The 14,618-nt window shown below is 38.3% G+C and overlaps 1 protein-coding gene across 6 annotated transcripts in view; it reads left to right on the top strand.

Annotated features, from left to right (window-relative positions):
• Positions 1 to 14,618, top strand: part of PLPP1 (phospholipid phosphatase 1) — a 120,205-nt gene that overhangs the window by 24,139 nt on the left and 81,448 nt on the right. For 5 of the 6 annotated variants that reach the window (XR_012330674.1, XR_012330676.1, XR_012330675.1 and 2 more), the window contains one exon: positions 13,254 to 13,408. The exons of the other annotated variant lie outside the window; for it this stretch is intronic. Coding sequence is in view for 2 of the 5 variants with exons in the window: in XM_073802123.1 (XP_073658224.1) it covers positions 13,254 to 13,408 (155 nt within the window). In the remaining 3 variants the exon portion in view is untranslated. The remainder of the gene's footprint in view (positions 1 to 13,253; positions 13,409 to 14,618) is intronic. 6 annotated transcript variants of the gene reach the window in all.

The following is a 14,618-nucleotide window of genomic DNA, read 5'->3' as shown; positions in this document are numbered from 1 at the left end:
GTCCTCCTCTCCCACCATCTGCATTTTACCACATCAGCTCACTATCACATCTTTTGCACCATAGAGAAGACCAAAAAAAATCATTAACCTTCTTTTGCCGTATTTGTCCTTCAGGGTATAGACGAAGTTCTTCCCCTTCCTTCCTTTTTATCACAAGGCATTTAAAAGTTTCTACCCACTTACTCTCATTCTCTAATTCTTTTCAGTTTTTCTGTTTTCACTCAGAGAGTACTGCAGTCCTTCTATCAGGATTCATCAGTGACCTCTTGTGTGTTCTTTTTCTACTTAGCTTTTTAAGTGGCATCTGCTATTGTTAAGACGATCTGAACCCAGAAGGCTCACGGCCTCATTGACCCGGGGTTTGAATCCTAATTCTGCAACCTAAGTTGCCTTGGGCAGGTTTCTTCATCTTCAAAATGATGTAATAACATTTCCCCTTTAAAGTTATTAAAGACCATCTAGCATACTGTCAGGGAGTTAAGTAAAAAGTGTTACATTTTTGAAAAGTGCCCCCTCATTTTCCCTGACACTGTTCTTTCATGTTCTTTATCCTACTTACCTGGTAGTTCATTGCTTATTAGTTGGCTATGTTGTCTTCCTTTTTTCTTTCTAACATTATGGTTGTTGTCACTTTCTCTGATCTTCATAAAATCTCATGGCTTCAGCTATCCCCTTTATAATTGAAATTTCAGATATTCATCTTTACTCTGCATTCTCTCTTGAGTGTCAGATATGAATGTCTAGCTGTGCTAGACATGAAACATTTGTCAAATGATCAGGACTAAGAATCAGGAAGGAGTCTCTGCATTTGATCTGTAGAGGAAACAAGCTATCTTACCTGGCAGACTTATTAGTTTCACTTAGTTAAGTTGGTAAAATTTTGAATGACTTTCTTTACTTTTGGACATTTAATGATCCTTTATAAAGGAGGAGAAGAAAACTCTTTATGTTGAGAAATAACATACAACTCCTGTCAACTGGCAGGAAGATTTTTCATGTGATTCTGGAAAGATTTGCAACACCTGTTTCCAAAGAAAGCAAGAAAAATATTGCATGTTTTTCTCTCCGAAATGTATTTTGTTCAAACTGAATTGGACAACAAATAAAGAACATTCCTTAAATTTGGAATGAATAGAATTTTCTAAAAACTGCTCAGGTAACACAAAGTAGTAAAGAGCCAAAAAAATTTTATTTACTTTTAACCTTGGACTTCTAAAAGGAGAAAATGAAAGGGTTTGTAGAAGCAAATTTTACGAAAGTAACTGTAGACTTACTTGTTAGACCCAAATATACATGTAGAGAAATGAACAAACATGGTTAAATTTATATATGCTGGATTTTTTTTTGGAAGGGAGACTATTTCTTACATATGGGTTTTATCCATTACCTTTTTGGTAAAACATCAGCTCCTAGAAGCAGTTCCCTCACTGTTTATTTTTCTTGTAAGTTTGCTGTTTATTTTTCTTGTAAGTTTTGCTGAGGTTTCTTATTTCTCTTCCATAGTTTGCCTCAAAGTGTACTTACACATTAGGATGGCTCAATCAACCCAAGTGTAGTAGATCAAGATATATGCTAGGTCACACAGAGTAACTCCACCTTCACCCCCAGTCTAACCAACAGAAGGAAATCAGCTGTTTGTCTCTACACAGACCAGCTTAAGCTCATAGAATCATGGATTGAAAAGGGACCTGAGAGATGTCATTCTTCTTTTTCATTTGTAGCTAAGAAACTGAGAACCTGGTGGTTAGTGTCCGTTCCTAAAGGCGAGGTGGTATGATATGAAAAGAAGAGGACCTTTTTGTTAAAATCCTGGCTTCCCTCTTTACCAACTGGGTAATCCTGGTATCTGCCTTAGTACACACCCAAGAGCTGTGTACTCTTGGGTGAGTTTCTTCACATTTGTGAGTTTCTGATAAAATTTAGCTCAGAGATATAGTTAGTGCCGTTTAAAATTTTTAATAATTTGCTGTATTTGTGTTTTGTTTTCTTAAACTTGAGCAAGACTGATTATTTTGTTAACCTATAAAAGCTCATTTGGTGGGGCTTCTCTGGTGGCGCAGTGGTTAAGAATCTGCCTGCCGATGCAAGGGACACGGGTTCGAGCCCTGGTCCGGGAAGATCCCACATGCCGTGGAGCAACTAAGCCCATACACCACAACTACTGAGCCTGTGCTCTAGAGCCTGCAAGCCACAACTACTGAGCCTGAGAGCCACAGCTACTGAAGCCTGCTCACCTTGAGCCCGTGCTCCGCAACAAGAGAAGACACTGCAATGAGAAGCCCGCGCACCACAACAAAGAGTAGCCCCCGCTCACCGCAGCTAGAGAAAGCCCGCGCGCAGCAGCGAAGACCCAATGCAGCCAAAAATAAATAAAATAAATAAATTTATATTAAAAAAAAACTCATTTGGTTTTATTGATCTGATTTTTTTTGATCTTTTTTTTGATCTGATTTTTTGACCAATTGATCTGATTTTTCCTTTTTCTATTTCATTAATCTCCTATATTCTTTCACTTTCTCGAGCTTTTAAAAGATAAGTTATTGTGTTGAATGTTTCATTAATTTCTAATGTATAAATTTAAGACTACATTTTCACGTGTAGTATTTTAACTTTATACTTTAAATTTTGATTTGTCATATTTTCATTCATATCAAACTATTTTGTGATTTATATCTTAACTTTTCTATGACTTAGTGACTTGGAAGTTTTCAAACATGCAGATTTAGGGGGATATACTCTTTCTTTCCCCTTTGTAGAATTGTTAAAGATAGGCAAATATCTGGCAAACAGTAGGTATTCAACTGATATTGTACTTTTCTTTAAAGAAATAAACTGTGACTCTTGAAATTAGAACAGGAAACATAATATTGCAATAAGTATGTAAGTAATACTAAAAGTGACTTTAGTTCTATGATATAGCCAAATAAGGAGATGAAGTATAAAGAGCAAAGAGGGATGATGGGAAGAGGGTAAAATTGGGAGGAGGGGAAGGAGGAAGGAGAATTAAGAGAAGATGTAGGAATATCATGTTGAATTAATTCTAGCTTCTTTGAGGTCATATTCTACTGGTCACTTAGGTCTGTGGACTTTAGAATATTAATTATTTTTATTATGTTTCACATACTTTTATAGTAGAAGTGTTCATAGATGACCATTTGTGTGTGTGTGTGTGTGCACGCAGGTTGTGAAACTATATGGCAAAAGTTCATGTGTTTTTGAGGAGAGGGTCCGTAGTTTCATTAGAATCTTAAAGGGGTCTGTGAACCCCAAGAAGTTAAGAACTGCTACTTTAGAGACTTCACTATGTGGGATAACTTGAGAAGCCTACCAGGAAAGAATTCTGTTTTTTCCTGTTCTAACAGTGATGACTACTACCCACTTGAGAGAGATTGAGTGTTCCTTACAATTCCTTAGGTTAGAAGCAGATGATCAGGCAATGTACTAAGAACAGAATTTAGCTTTTACTGAAGTGAAACTTAAAACTATATTGTATTTTACAAGCATAAGTATTGTGCTACTTGGAATGAATTACAAAAACCTAAATGCCTTTGATTAGTATTATCTGTATACAGCTAAGCCGAGTGTTCATGGCCTCCATTCAGGGTAGGAATAATTCTGGGAGTAAGAAGAAGCAGTTGGTAGCTGCTCTGCAGTTGGGGTGCTGTAAAGGCGGGCTTTGGGCAGCCAGAGCCAAGGAGGCACTCTGCTGGGTTAGAGATTAAGGGCTTCTTACCCCAGGACAGAAGAATGGGAAGATTTGAGGTTGGTGAGCCAGGTAGGAGAGTACCCCAGACAAACTTGACCGGCCCTCTTCCTTCCCCTTATAGGAAGGTTAGTTGCCTGGAGAGAGAAGCCAATTCAGGGTTCTTAAATTTGAGGGATGCAGCAGGGACAGGTTCTTTAAAGGAAGCAAGCCAAAAGTATTCACATAGGGGAATTTTATTCTGGGCATTGGCTCACAGTTAAATCTATGTTTACTCAAGTACTTCATAATTATTTCCTCTTAAGTTAGGGAATCAAAATTAGTTTTGCTGTGTATTAAGTGTTAACGAAATTTGATGGCTCTCAACCTTAGTTTATTTTTAACCCCCTAAATCTGCATTATCCATTATGAAAGCCTCTAGACATATGTAGCTATTTAAGATGAAATTAATTAAAATAAAATAAAAAAATTAGTCCTTCATTCTCACTAGCCACATATTAAGTGCTCATTAGTCAAGTGTGACTAGTGGCTGCTGTATTGGACAGCATGTTGTATTGGTTACTTTTGTCATCACAGAAAATTTCATAAGACACTGCCCTAAATGAAATTATTTATTTTCTTTCCTCTCCCCTCCATCAGACTGACGGTTTATATTAATATGTAATCAATTTTGAGGTTTTGTTTAAATCAAAAACTTGAAAGACCCACTAGAGTAATATTCCTTTGCTTATTACATAATTAAAAAGACAGTGCCACCCTTTTAGAATGATCTGCCTGAGTACCATTATTTTATAAGATTTTTCAAGAAGTGGTGACTAAAATAAGTATATTCATTATGGCTTGTATTTGATTACCCCTGCTAAACTGATGACTTTCTGCTAAACTGATGACCCTCTAGATTATTTCTACTGCCTATAAGATAAGCATGTTTTGTAACAAAATTTCTAATGTCAAAAAACCTTAGACCTTGGAAATTTTTTTAGTACCCTTTTTAGGAGATATAAAACTTATAGCTATTATGATCTACCTACTTCATATGTGGTAAATCATTGTAGTTCTCAAAAGTTTCAAGAGAGGAAAACCCCCAAAAGTAATAATTTCACTGTAGGCCTACCTCTCTGAGAGCTTATCAATCAGGCTTAAAAGCCAAAGGATAATTTCTATTACTTTGTTACTATTACTTCGTTTTTTGTTTTAAACAGAATAGAAAAGTGGGCCTTTTCCTTTGCCCTGGTTTCAAACAATCTCTTTACCATAGATGGGACTTTTTCAGTTAAGTTGCATGTATAACAATTTCAGGAAACACAGTGAGAAAGGTTTCATTGTGATAAAGTGTTTTTTAAAATTCAAAATTAATGATCATGATCTTTTGTTTTATTATGAAATATTCAGACATGGAAGTACATACAGTGGAAAATTAGTTTTCTACCTGATTTGTATTAATACCATCTGGAAATAACTACTTGAAAGTTGGTTATATATTCTAGGCTTTCCAATGTATATTTAGACATAAATGCAAGTAATTTGTTTTATATAAATTAAGCTATACTAAATATAATGTTTTTACAGATTAGTTTGCCTACTAAACAATATATACATATACATATTTTTCTATATATATGATTCATACTCATGCTATTGATTAGGTTTAAAATTTTTTTCCCCAGATTTTATGGTAGGACATCTAAAGCATAAATATGTTTTTTATGAAGATACTATACAGTTGTAGTGTATGTGCAGCTGCTTTAGTGTGATAGTGACCTATATGTGCTCAATACATGTTAATTTCTGTTCTTCTTTTTGGACATATATGAGAAAGGCCATGGAAGATGATTAACTTTTTTTCACTATAAAGCAAACCTTTCTCTTAATCATATTTGTGTTTTGTGATTCAGGTTTGTAAATTACTACAAGACTAGCAGGGTTGCTATTTAAGAGTCTTGTAAGCTAGGCTGCCTCAACTATTTTAGGTGCTTCTGGTAAGAGCAGATATTTCCTAGTGAGTAAGAGACCACATTATGATTTATCCTTTTAACTGAGAGGACACAGTATAGTATGTACTGTAAAGTTGTACAATATATGAAAACGTTTTACATGGGAATCTTGGAACAAAGTCCTTTGCTAACTTTGAAGATTTATAGAATGGATGCTGAGATTGGGAATTCAACACTTCTCTTATGGAGTAGGATATGTTATTGTGTGCTTTGTGATAAAATTTCATGTCTGATTGTTTCTGTGGGTTCTAGAGAAGAGATTAGGAAAAGATGGATCTAGAGCTGATTGTTAATTATTTGTAAAGTCCTATTTTGAAGTATTATTGCTTTATACTCCTCATTTCATCTGGAAATCTGATCCTTCTGCTTTCCTGCGGGAATTTGTGGACCTCTGTTTTGGGTGGATCAGTAAAGAAGATTGAACTGGGGCCCCAACTCCTTTTTTCATTGAGAAAAGAGTAAGGGGTGCTGCTGAGAGAAGTGCTTCTGCAATAGCCATGTCTTAAGCTTTGCTTTGGAGATAATGCTGGACTGTACAAAAATTGCCTTCAGGATTCCAGGAATTTGTGAATCGTAAATTTCTTTTAGCAATTAACGTGGGTATATCAGTCTTTTTATCTTTATTTGTTAGCACTTCGTGTTCCCGGTGGAAAACAAGCTTGAGAAATAATTGTTAGAATATAGAATTGGAAGTGCTTCCCTAGCATGTTCTTGGACTTAAGATCGTTAACCAGTTTTGTTTGTTTGTTTTTTGTTCTTTTCTTGGTTTATTTGTTTTAACTTGGGTCTTGTGGAGAGAAAAATAACTTAAAACTTTTCAGGACCTAAGTTTATAGTTATACAAAATTATTATTATGTGCCTCAGAGGCTTTTGCATGCTTGTTTATTCATTGGTTCATTTATTCATTCAACATATATTCCTTGAAGTGCTTACTATAGGCAGGATTGTGGAGGGAAGTCTATCAGATAGTAATGTACTCAGGGTAAAGGACAAATGGAAAATGTATTTTGTAGAGAGTCCAAAGGCTGAAGATAGGGGTGGTGTGTGTGTGTGTGTGTGTGTGTGTGTCTGCGTGTGTGTGTGTGTGTATTTAAGAGAGAGTTAGACACACATCCATATATACATATACAGAGACATGGTCTGTAGTTCTGTGGGAAAAATCTAAACATTTTTAAAACTGTCTCCTCTTATTCCCACTGTTATTTCTTTATTTCAAGCCCTCAGCATCTCTCATATACACTAGTATTTCTTGCCTCTGGACTTCCCTCTATTCTTTTTTTTTTTTTTTTTTTTTTTTTGCGGTACGCGGGCCTCTCCCGTTGCGGAACACAGGCTCCGGACGCGCAGGCTCAGCGGCCATGGCTCACGGGCCCAGCCACTCCGCGGCATGTGGGATCTTCCCGGACCGGGGCACGAACCAGTGTCCCCTGCATCGGCAGGCGGACTCTCAACCACTGCGCCACCAGGGAAGCCCTCCCTCTATTGTAACTTCACACTTCTCTATCCTTCATACAGTTTTTCCCAGAGTCTTTTCCCCCACTAAGGCACAGATTGGGTTGTGTGTCTCCTGTTACCCACAGAATAGAGTCCAAACTTCTTAATATATAGTCTGAATATAGATTCTGTAAATAATCCCTTTATTAAACTCTCCTGAGTTATCTGCATTTAGTTACTGGACTCTATTTCATGCTGAGACCCTGACTGGTCTTACCTTCTGCCTCCCGGTTCTAGATAGCTTTTTCCCTGTGTGGACCTGCTCTCATCATTGTCTACCTTGTCCTCAGTACTAAGAGGCTCACTTTGCCCTTTGGCTTCTAGATGGGTTTGAAGAATGGGAAGCACTGGAAGGAGAGTGGGGTTTCTTCTCCTGGAGTCCTCCTGCCAACTCCTCTGTCGTGTTGGCTCTCCCAGAGGTCATAGCTCTTTGAACCTTCTAGGTCTAGGAGTGGTTGCAGCTTCAGAAGGTTGTACTATCTCTTGACTTTGCCCTCACCATAACTTGTAAATAGTCCCTTATTAAGCTCTTCTTAAGTTCCCCAGTTTGAGGATGCTGTTTCCTGCTGGGATCCTGACTGCTACATTGTCTAAGTCATCTAAGCTTCAGTTCTGTTTGCAGTTACAGCTGTGTTATTTTCCAGTAGCGCTTATCTCTCTCTTATTAAAAATTTTGTGGTGAGGTCTTTTTCATTCCTTTCCTTTTTTAGTGTTTTTAGTCCTTCCCTTTTTTTTTCTTTTTCCTTTCCTGGCACTGTGTCTGCCGTGTCATAGAAATTGAAATGTCTGAGTGAATAATGAGAGGAGATTTTCAAGAAGATGGACACTTGAATTTCCCTGTGGTATAGCGTAATATTTATTTAGATGTCTGAAATTGAGAAAATAGGGAAAGGTGTAGTGGGTACTGAAGTCAGTATAGTTACTTTAATAATGTCTAGATTTATATTTCATTCTTTTCAAAATGTAAACTTAGGACTTGTTTTTCTTTACCTTTGCTTCTATATATTAGAAATTAACATTGGTTCTCTTTAAAATGCATTTTAGATTTATTCCATTGGAATATTTTGTAACAACCTGTCTTTAAGGAACTATGTACTATATATAAAATGGGAGATATTTCAATTATTACTTAATTGGAGAAGAATATAGGAAATATATATATGTATATATATATATATGTATCTATCTCCACGTATTCATTTATCTACTTCAATATAACTTAGAGAAGTTGTGGTAAGAGCAGACATACAGTAGTTAACAAATGTGTTTATTAGCAGCATTGAACTTTTAAAAGTGACTTCTCTTAAGGGAATTTCAATTAAGAGAAAAATACCCTAGAATTATGATTAGTGTCAAAAATAGTTTCTATATCCTTTATATATTAAGGAAAGAATATTCGTGTTCTGTGAAAGAGTTTGTTTTGAGAAGAATCTTCCTATAATACTAACTTTGACACAGAACTCTCTATTACTACCCTAAAAAATTACCACTGAAAATAATTTCTGTGTAGATAGAGAATATTTCATTGCTTTTTAGAGTAGAGGTGTCTGTTTACCCTGTGGGGATGGCTATGCCTCTGTGTGTGTGTGTGTGTGTGTGTGTGTGTGTGTGTGTGTCTTATTCTGCTTGGGCTGCCATAACAAAATACCAAAAACTAGGTGGCTTAACAACAGAATTTGTTTTCTCAGAGTTCTAAAGGCTGGGATTCTGAGATCAGGGTGCCAGCATGGTCAGGTTCTTTTGAGGGGTCTCTTCCTGGCTTGCAGATGGCCACATTCTTGTTGTATCCTCACATGGCCTTTCCTTGGATGCGTGCGTGTGGAAAGAGATCTCTCTCTCTCTCTTCCTTTTCTCATAAGACCACCAGTCTTATTGAATTAGGACCCTACCTTTATGACCTCATTTAGCTTAATTACCTCCTAAAAGTCCTATCTCCAATTATAGTAAAATTGGGGGTTAGAACTTCAATGTAAGAATTTGGGGGGACAGACACAGTTCAGCCTATAGTAGTGTGTGTGTGTATGTGTGTGTGTGTATATATAAATCACATGAGTAATAGAGGAAATCATTGTGATATATTTAACTTGAAGAAGGAGATTCATGCTTAGGCAGTGACAACCCAATATTGAAGCTCATTATTGAAGTTTCTTCATAAAGCTGTGGTGTTAGTGGAGGTGGTGTAAGATATTCTCTCACAGAGTGTATATGACACCTTTTTTCCTCAGACCTCATTGTCTTTACTCTGTTCTCACTCTTCTTTTTTTTTTTTTTTTTTGGCGGTACATGGGCCTCTCACTGTTGTGGCCTCTCCTGTTGCGGAGCACAGGCTCTGGATGCGCAGGCTCAGTGGCCATGGCTCACGGGTCCAGCCGCTCCGCGGCATGTGGGATCTTCCTGAACCGGGGCAAGAGCCCGTGTCCCCTGCATCGGCAGGCGGACTCTCAACCACTGCACCACCAGGGAAGCCCTGTTCTCACTCTTCTTGATGTCTTAGCATTGACGTCCTACATTTAACCTAGTACAGACTTGATACTCTAAGCTACTTTCATTGGCTTTTTGTATAACAACATTGTCTTACTTCTCTATTGTTCATTCTTGTGTTTAAAGAATGGTTAATATGTTCTGCTGAATGAGAGAGACACAGCCCCTGCCCTCTAGAGCATGTAATCATCTCCTCTCCCTCTCTCTCCTGCAATCTCTTTTCATGATTTCACTATGGATATTAGTCCTTACCTGACTGTTTTTATTGATCTCTGTTAGTCTTGACTTTAGGCTTTCTCTAAGACTGTTTCATTCTCCTGGCTTCTTACCACCTCCAGTGCCAACAATCTGCAAATCTGTCTCTACTTCTTTTTTTTTTTTTTTTTTTTTTTGTCGTACACGGGCCTCTCACTGCTGTGGCCTCTTCCGTTAAGGAGCACAGGCTCCGGACGCTCAGGCCCAGCGGGCATGGCTCACGGGCCCAGCTGTTCCGCGGCACGTGGGATCTTCCTGGTCCAGGGCACGAACCCGTGTCCCCTGCATCGGCAGGCGGATTCTCAACCACTGCGCCACCAGGGAAGCCCTGTCTCTACTTCTTATCTTCATCCTGCATTATATTCCTTTCGCCGTTTAGTGAATTTTTACTGAGAGCCAACTGTGTGCCTGGTCCGAAGGATACAAGAATGTTATGGTCTTTGTCCTCAAGTTGCTGACAAAATGCAAAAAGCAGTTTAAGATACTATGTAATGGATGTGTGTCCAAGGTGCCATGGGGCAGATAAGTAGGGAGTGCCTTACTTATCAGGGAAAGGGAAACAAGGGGACAGGTATCCCAAACAGAAGGCTGAACATATATGTAGGTACCTAAGGTTTTGAAAACATAGTATGTTCAGGCAACAGCAAATGGTTCAGTGTGATTGGAGCCGTAAGCTACATGGGGAAGAGTGAAAGATGAGGCTGAGCATTTAAGGTGTCAGATTACCCCAAAGGCAATATTTTCAATACTCAATTAATTTTCTTTCATCATAAACCAGGTGCCTGTCCCAACTTCACATTTTTGTCAATGGGACCATCATTCTCCCTATTCCCAAAGTTTGAAGTGTCATCTTCAGGTCTGCCTCAACAATTGTGACCAGTCCTCAAATTGAGTCATTTCCATATTCAAAACACTCTTTCATGTGTCCTTTTCTGTTTTCCCTGTCAACATACTGCTTAACACTTAATTAGTAGATTATTTCAAAGCTGTGTTAAATGCTCCCCTTTCTAATTTTTTTTAAAGTTAATTTTTAAAAACCCCTTATTTTACTGTGTTACTAACCCTGAGCAAAAGAGGACAGTGATATTTTATTTATTCCTACAGGATAAGTCCTTTCTTAGGCCAGTATTTTAAAAACATAATTCTTTTCGTTAAACCCCAAAATCTCAGGTTCTCTTCCTCCCATTAAAAACCACACAGTTGTGGAATTAAGAGTAATCTGCAGAAAAGAAGATTTTGTTTCATTAACGTTGAGTTTTTATTATGAACATAACATGTATTTTATACTGAATAAGCTTTTTCAAAGGAAGGTACCCCTCACCCAAATCATCTTCCTTGTCACAATTCTGTTAATTTAGCAAATCACTTGCCTCCATGGGAGACATCATATATACACTGACTCTAGGAACAGATAGCCTGTGTTGTAATCCTGGTTCCACTACTTACTAGTTCCAGCAGGGTTCCTCATTTCTTAAAGCCTCATAATAATTTTATGTGAAGAAAGGGGGAAGTGATGTTACCTACTTCACAAGGTTGAGGTAAGGATTGAGTTAATCTGTGTAGCCTAGTGCTTGGCATGTGTGAGCATGCAGTACATGTTCGCTATAAAATGTTATGTACCTTGAAAACTTCTTGCTCATTCTCTCTGTACTCTTGTTGGTGTGACCTCATGCTTCTCTTGCATCCCTCTACCACTAAATGCTCTCCTTGAGGCCCTGCCTACTGCCTATGATTTACCTGCTGCTTCAAGTTCAGCTCAGTTGCCTGTTCCTTAATAGTCTTTTTAAAAAAATGAATTAATGTATTTATTTGTTTTTGGCTATGTTGGGTCTTTGTTGCTGCATGTGGGCTTTCTCTAGCTGTGGCGGGCAGGGGCTACTCTTCGCTGTGGTGCGCGGGCTTCTCATTGTGGTGGCTTCTCTTGTTGCAGAGCACAGGCTCTAGGCACGCGGGCTTCAGTAGTTGTGGCATGTGGGCTCAGTAGTTGTGGCTCGTGGGCTCAGTAGTTGTGGCTTGTGGGCTCTAGAGCGCAGGCTCAGTAGTTGTGGCGCACGGGCTTAGCTGCTCCACGGCATGTGGGATCTTCCTGGACCAGGGCTCGAACCCATGTCCCCTGCTCTGGCAGGCGGATTCTTAACCACTGTGCCACCAGGGAAGCCCTAATAGTCTTTTCTAACTACTCCAGTTCACGTTGACCTCTGAATTCCTATAGGGCCTTTTATATCATTTTAGAAATTAGTCATATTTTCTCTTTTATGGTATTCCTTTTAACATTTACATACAGTAAAATGTACTTTGTTTTTGGTACAGTTCTGTGAGTTTTGACAAATACTTAGAGTTGTGGAATTACCATCACAATCAAGATATAGAACAATTTCATCATCCCTCAAAAATCTGTCTTAGTATTATTACTTTTGAAGCTGCTTCCTGAGTATGCCTTCTGTTGCTACATGTACAATTTAGGCTCTTGAACCGAGTGCCCGTTTTACACTAATTGTCTCCTCTATGTTTGGCATACTCTAGTATCAAGGATATAGTAAGTAGATGCTTGACTGTTTGAATTGTATAAAACAAAGCCTAAAAGTGTGGTAAATTTAAACATACTAAGAAATTACTAATTTAAGTTATTTAACTTCTCTTTGGTCTTTCATTTTATTTGGGTGAAAAATTTCAAATGAACATTATTCCTGTATAACTTGTTAAAGTGATTTTGGAGCCTTACCAGGGCTAATAAAAACCATTTTTAATTTGTCTTTGGAAAACAAAGGACTTATTTCTGTTCTTATTATCAAATATACTTACAGTTTCTATTTTTTCTAACCCTATTAATTTAAATTTTAATATGAAACAAAATTTTGTATCTTTTCCCTCCTTGACTGCATTTGGCTGTTACGATGTATTATTGATTATTAAATGTATATACTGAGTTTTGCCTTTTTTTCTTAAACATATTTAATGTATTGAGCAATTCAGTTAAAAATGAATTACGAACAACATGTAAAATACAAAACCTTCCTGTTTTCTCAACTTTATTTTTTCACGGGCCAATGTTGCTGTCTTCCCTTGGGGTTTCCTTTATTGATTGTCCCTAAAATCAGAGGTCAAGGCAAGTAAGAGAATTTAAACTTGATAAAGGTGGGGCTGATGTGGACAAACTAATGATGCATGGTTTCCTCAGTCTTTACTCTTGGATGTAATGGAATAGTGATCCTTTTTCAGAAAGGACAAAATACAGTTGAGATTTGCATCCCATTTAGTAGCGTTTACTTCCTAATGAAGTGAATTGAATTTAACCATGTGTATCTTTTTTTCCCTTCCCTAACAGCTTCCATGCCTATGGCTGTTCTAAATTTGGGCCAAATATATCCATTTCAGAGAGGCTTTTTCTGTAAAGACAACAGCATCCAGTATCCGTACCATGACAGTACCGTCACAACCACTGTCCTCAACACAGTGGGGCTTGGTTTACCCATTTCCTCTGTAAGTAAATGAATAAGTAGGTAGTGATGGGTTTGTTGTGCTGGAGGTTTTATGAAGTGATCGAATTGGGGTGGGGGTAAATCCATAGTACTGTCGTCACCAGAGTTGGTGTGGTGAATGATTGCTTAAAGAATATAGCCACTGCTTCAGTCCAGGGCAGTGTTTCTCCAGTTAAAGGGAGATATTGCCCCAAATAACTTGATGTCATCATAAAGAATTATAGAATGATCATTTTAGAATGAAGAGTTCATTTAAGTAATTTTGGATCAACACTTTTCAGTAGACAAGTGAAGAAACTTAGGCCCAGATACTTGCTCAAGCCCAGTAAGCTATTTTATGGCAGAGCTGAAACTAAGATTATGCTTATTTTATCATGTTAAGTGGAAATTGAGGCCACAAAAACGGAGATAGATTTATTTGTTAAATTTGAGAATACAGTTCATCAGAAAGAATGTAAATACATATGCAAAAGAAGATCCTCAGAATATATCAAAACTATATCACTATTTTTCTTTCTTTTCTTTTTTTTTTTTTTTTTTTTTACGGTACGCGGGCATCTCACTGTTGTGGCCTCTCCCGTTGCGGAGCACAGGCTCCGGACGTGCAGGCTCAGCGGCCATGGCTCACGGGCCCAGCCGCTCCGCGGCATGTGGAATCTTCCTGGACCGGGGCACGAACCCGCGTCCCCTGCATCGGCAGGCGGACTCTCAACCACTGTGCCACCAGGGAAGCCCTATATCACTGTTTTTTTTTTTTTTTTTTTTTTTTTTTGTGGTACGCGGGCCTCTCACTGTTGTGGCCTCTGCCGTTGCGGAGCACAGGCTCTGGACGCACAGGCTCAGCAGCCATGGCTCACGGGCCCAGCTGCTCTGCGGCATGTGGGATCTTCCCGGACCGGGGCACGAACCCGTGTCCCCTACATTGGCAGGCGGACTCTCAACCACTGCGCCACCAGGGAAGCCCTATCACTGTTTTTTAAGTTGTACTATTCATCAGTTTGTAGGTTAATATTGGGTTTCATTACTTTAAATAATTGGACAGTTTGCTTCTAGGTTAAATTTCACAAACTAGCTTAAGGTTGGCACTTGAGATATTGTGCTTACTTTCTCTATCCTTGGTTCGGATTCCTGCACCTTGCCCTGTGTCTCTCTGTGTGAGTTGGAAATGGATGAGAAGAAGCAGAATAAAGATTTACCTCCTTGAGTGTCTT

The sequence above is a fragment of the Tursiops truncatus genome, chromosome 3 (assembly GCF_011762595.2).
Source record: "Tursiops truncatus isolate mTurTru1 chromosome 3, mTurTru1.mat.Y, whole genome shotgun sequence".
In the NCBI taxonomy this organism is placed as follows: Eukaryota; Metazoa; Chordata; class Mammalia; order Artiodactyla; family Delphinidae; genus Tursiops; species Tursiops truncatus.
The sequence above is the reverse complement of the archived record's forward strand: the minus strand, read 5'-3'. Positions and strand labels throughout refer to the sequence as shown.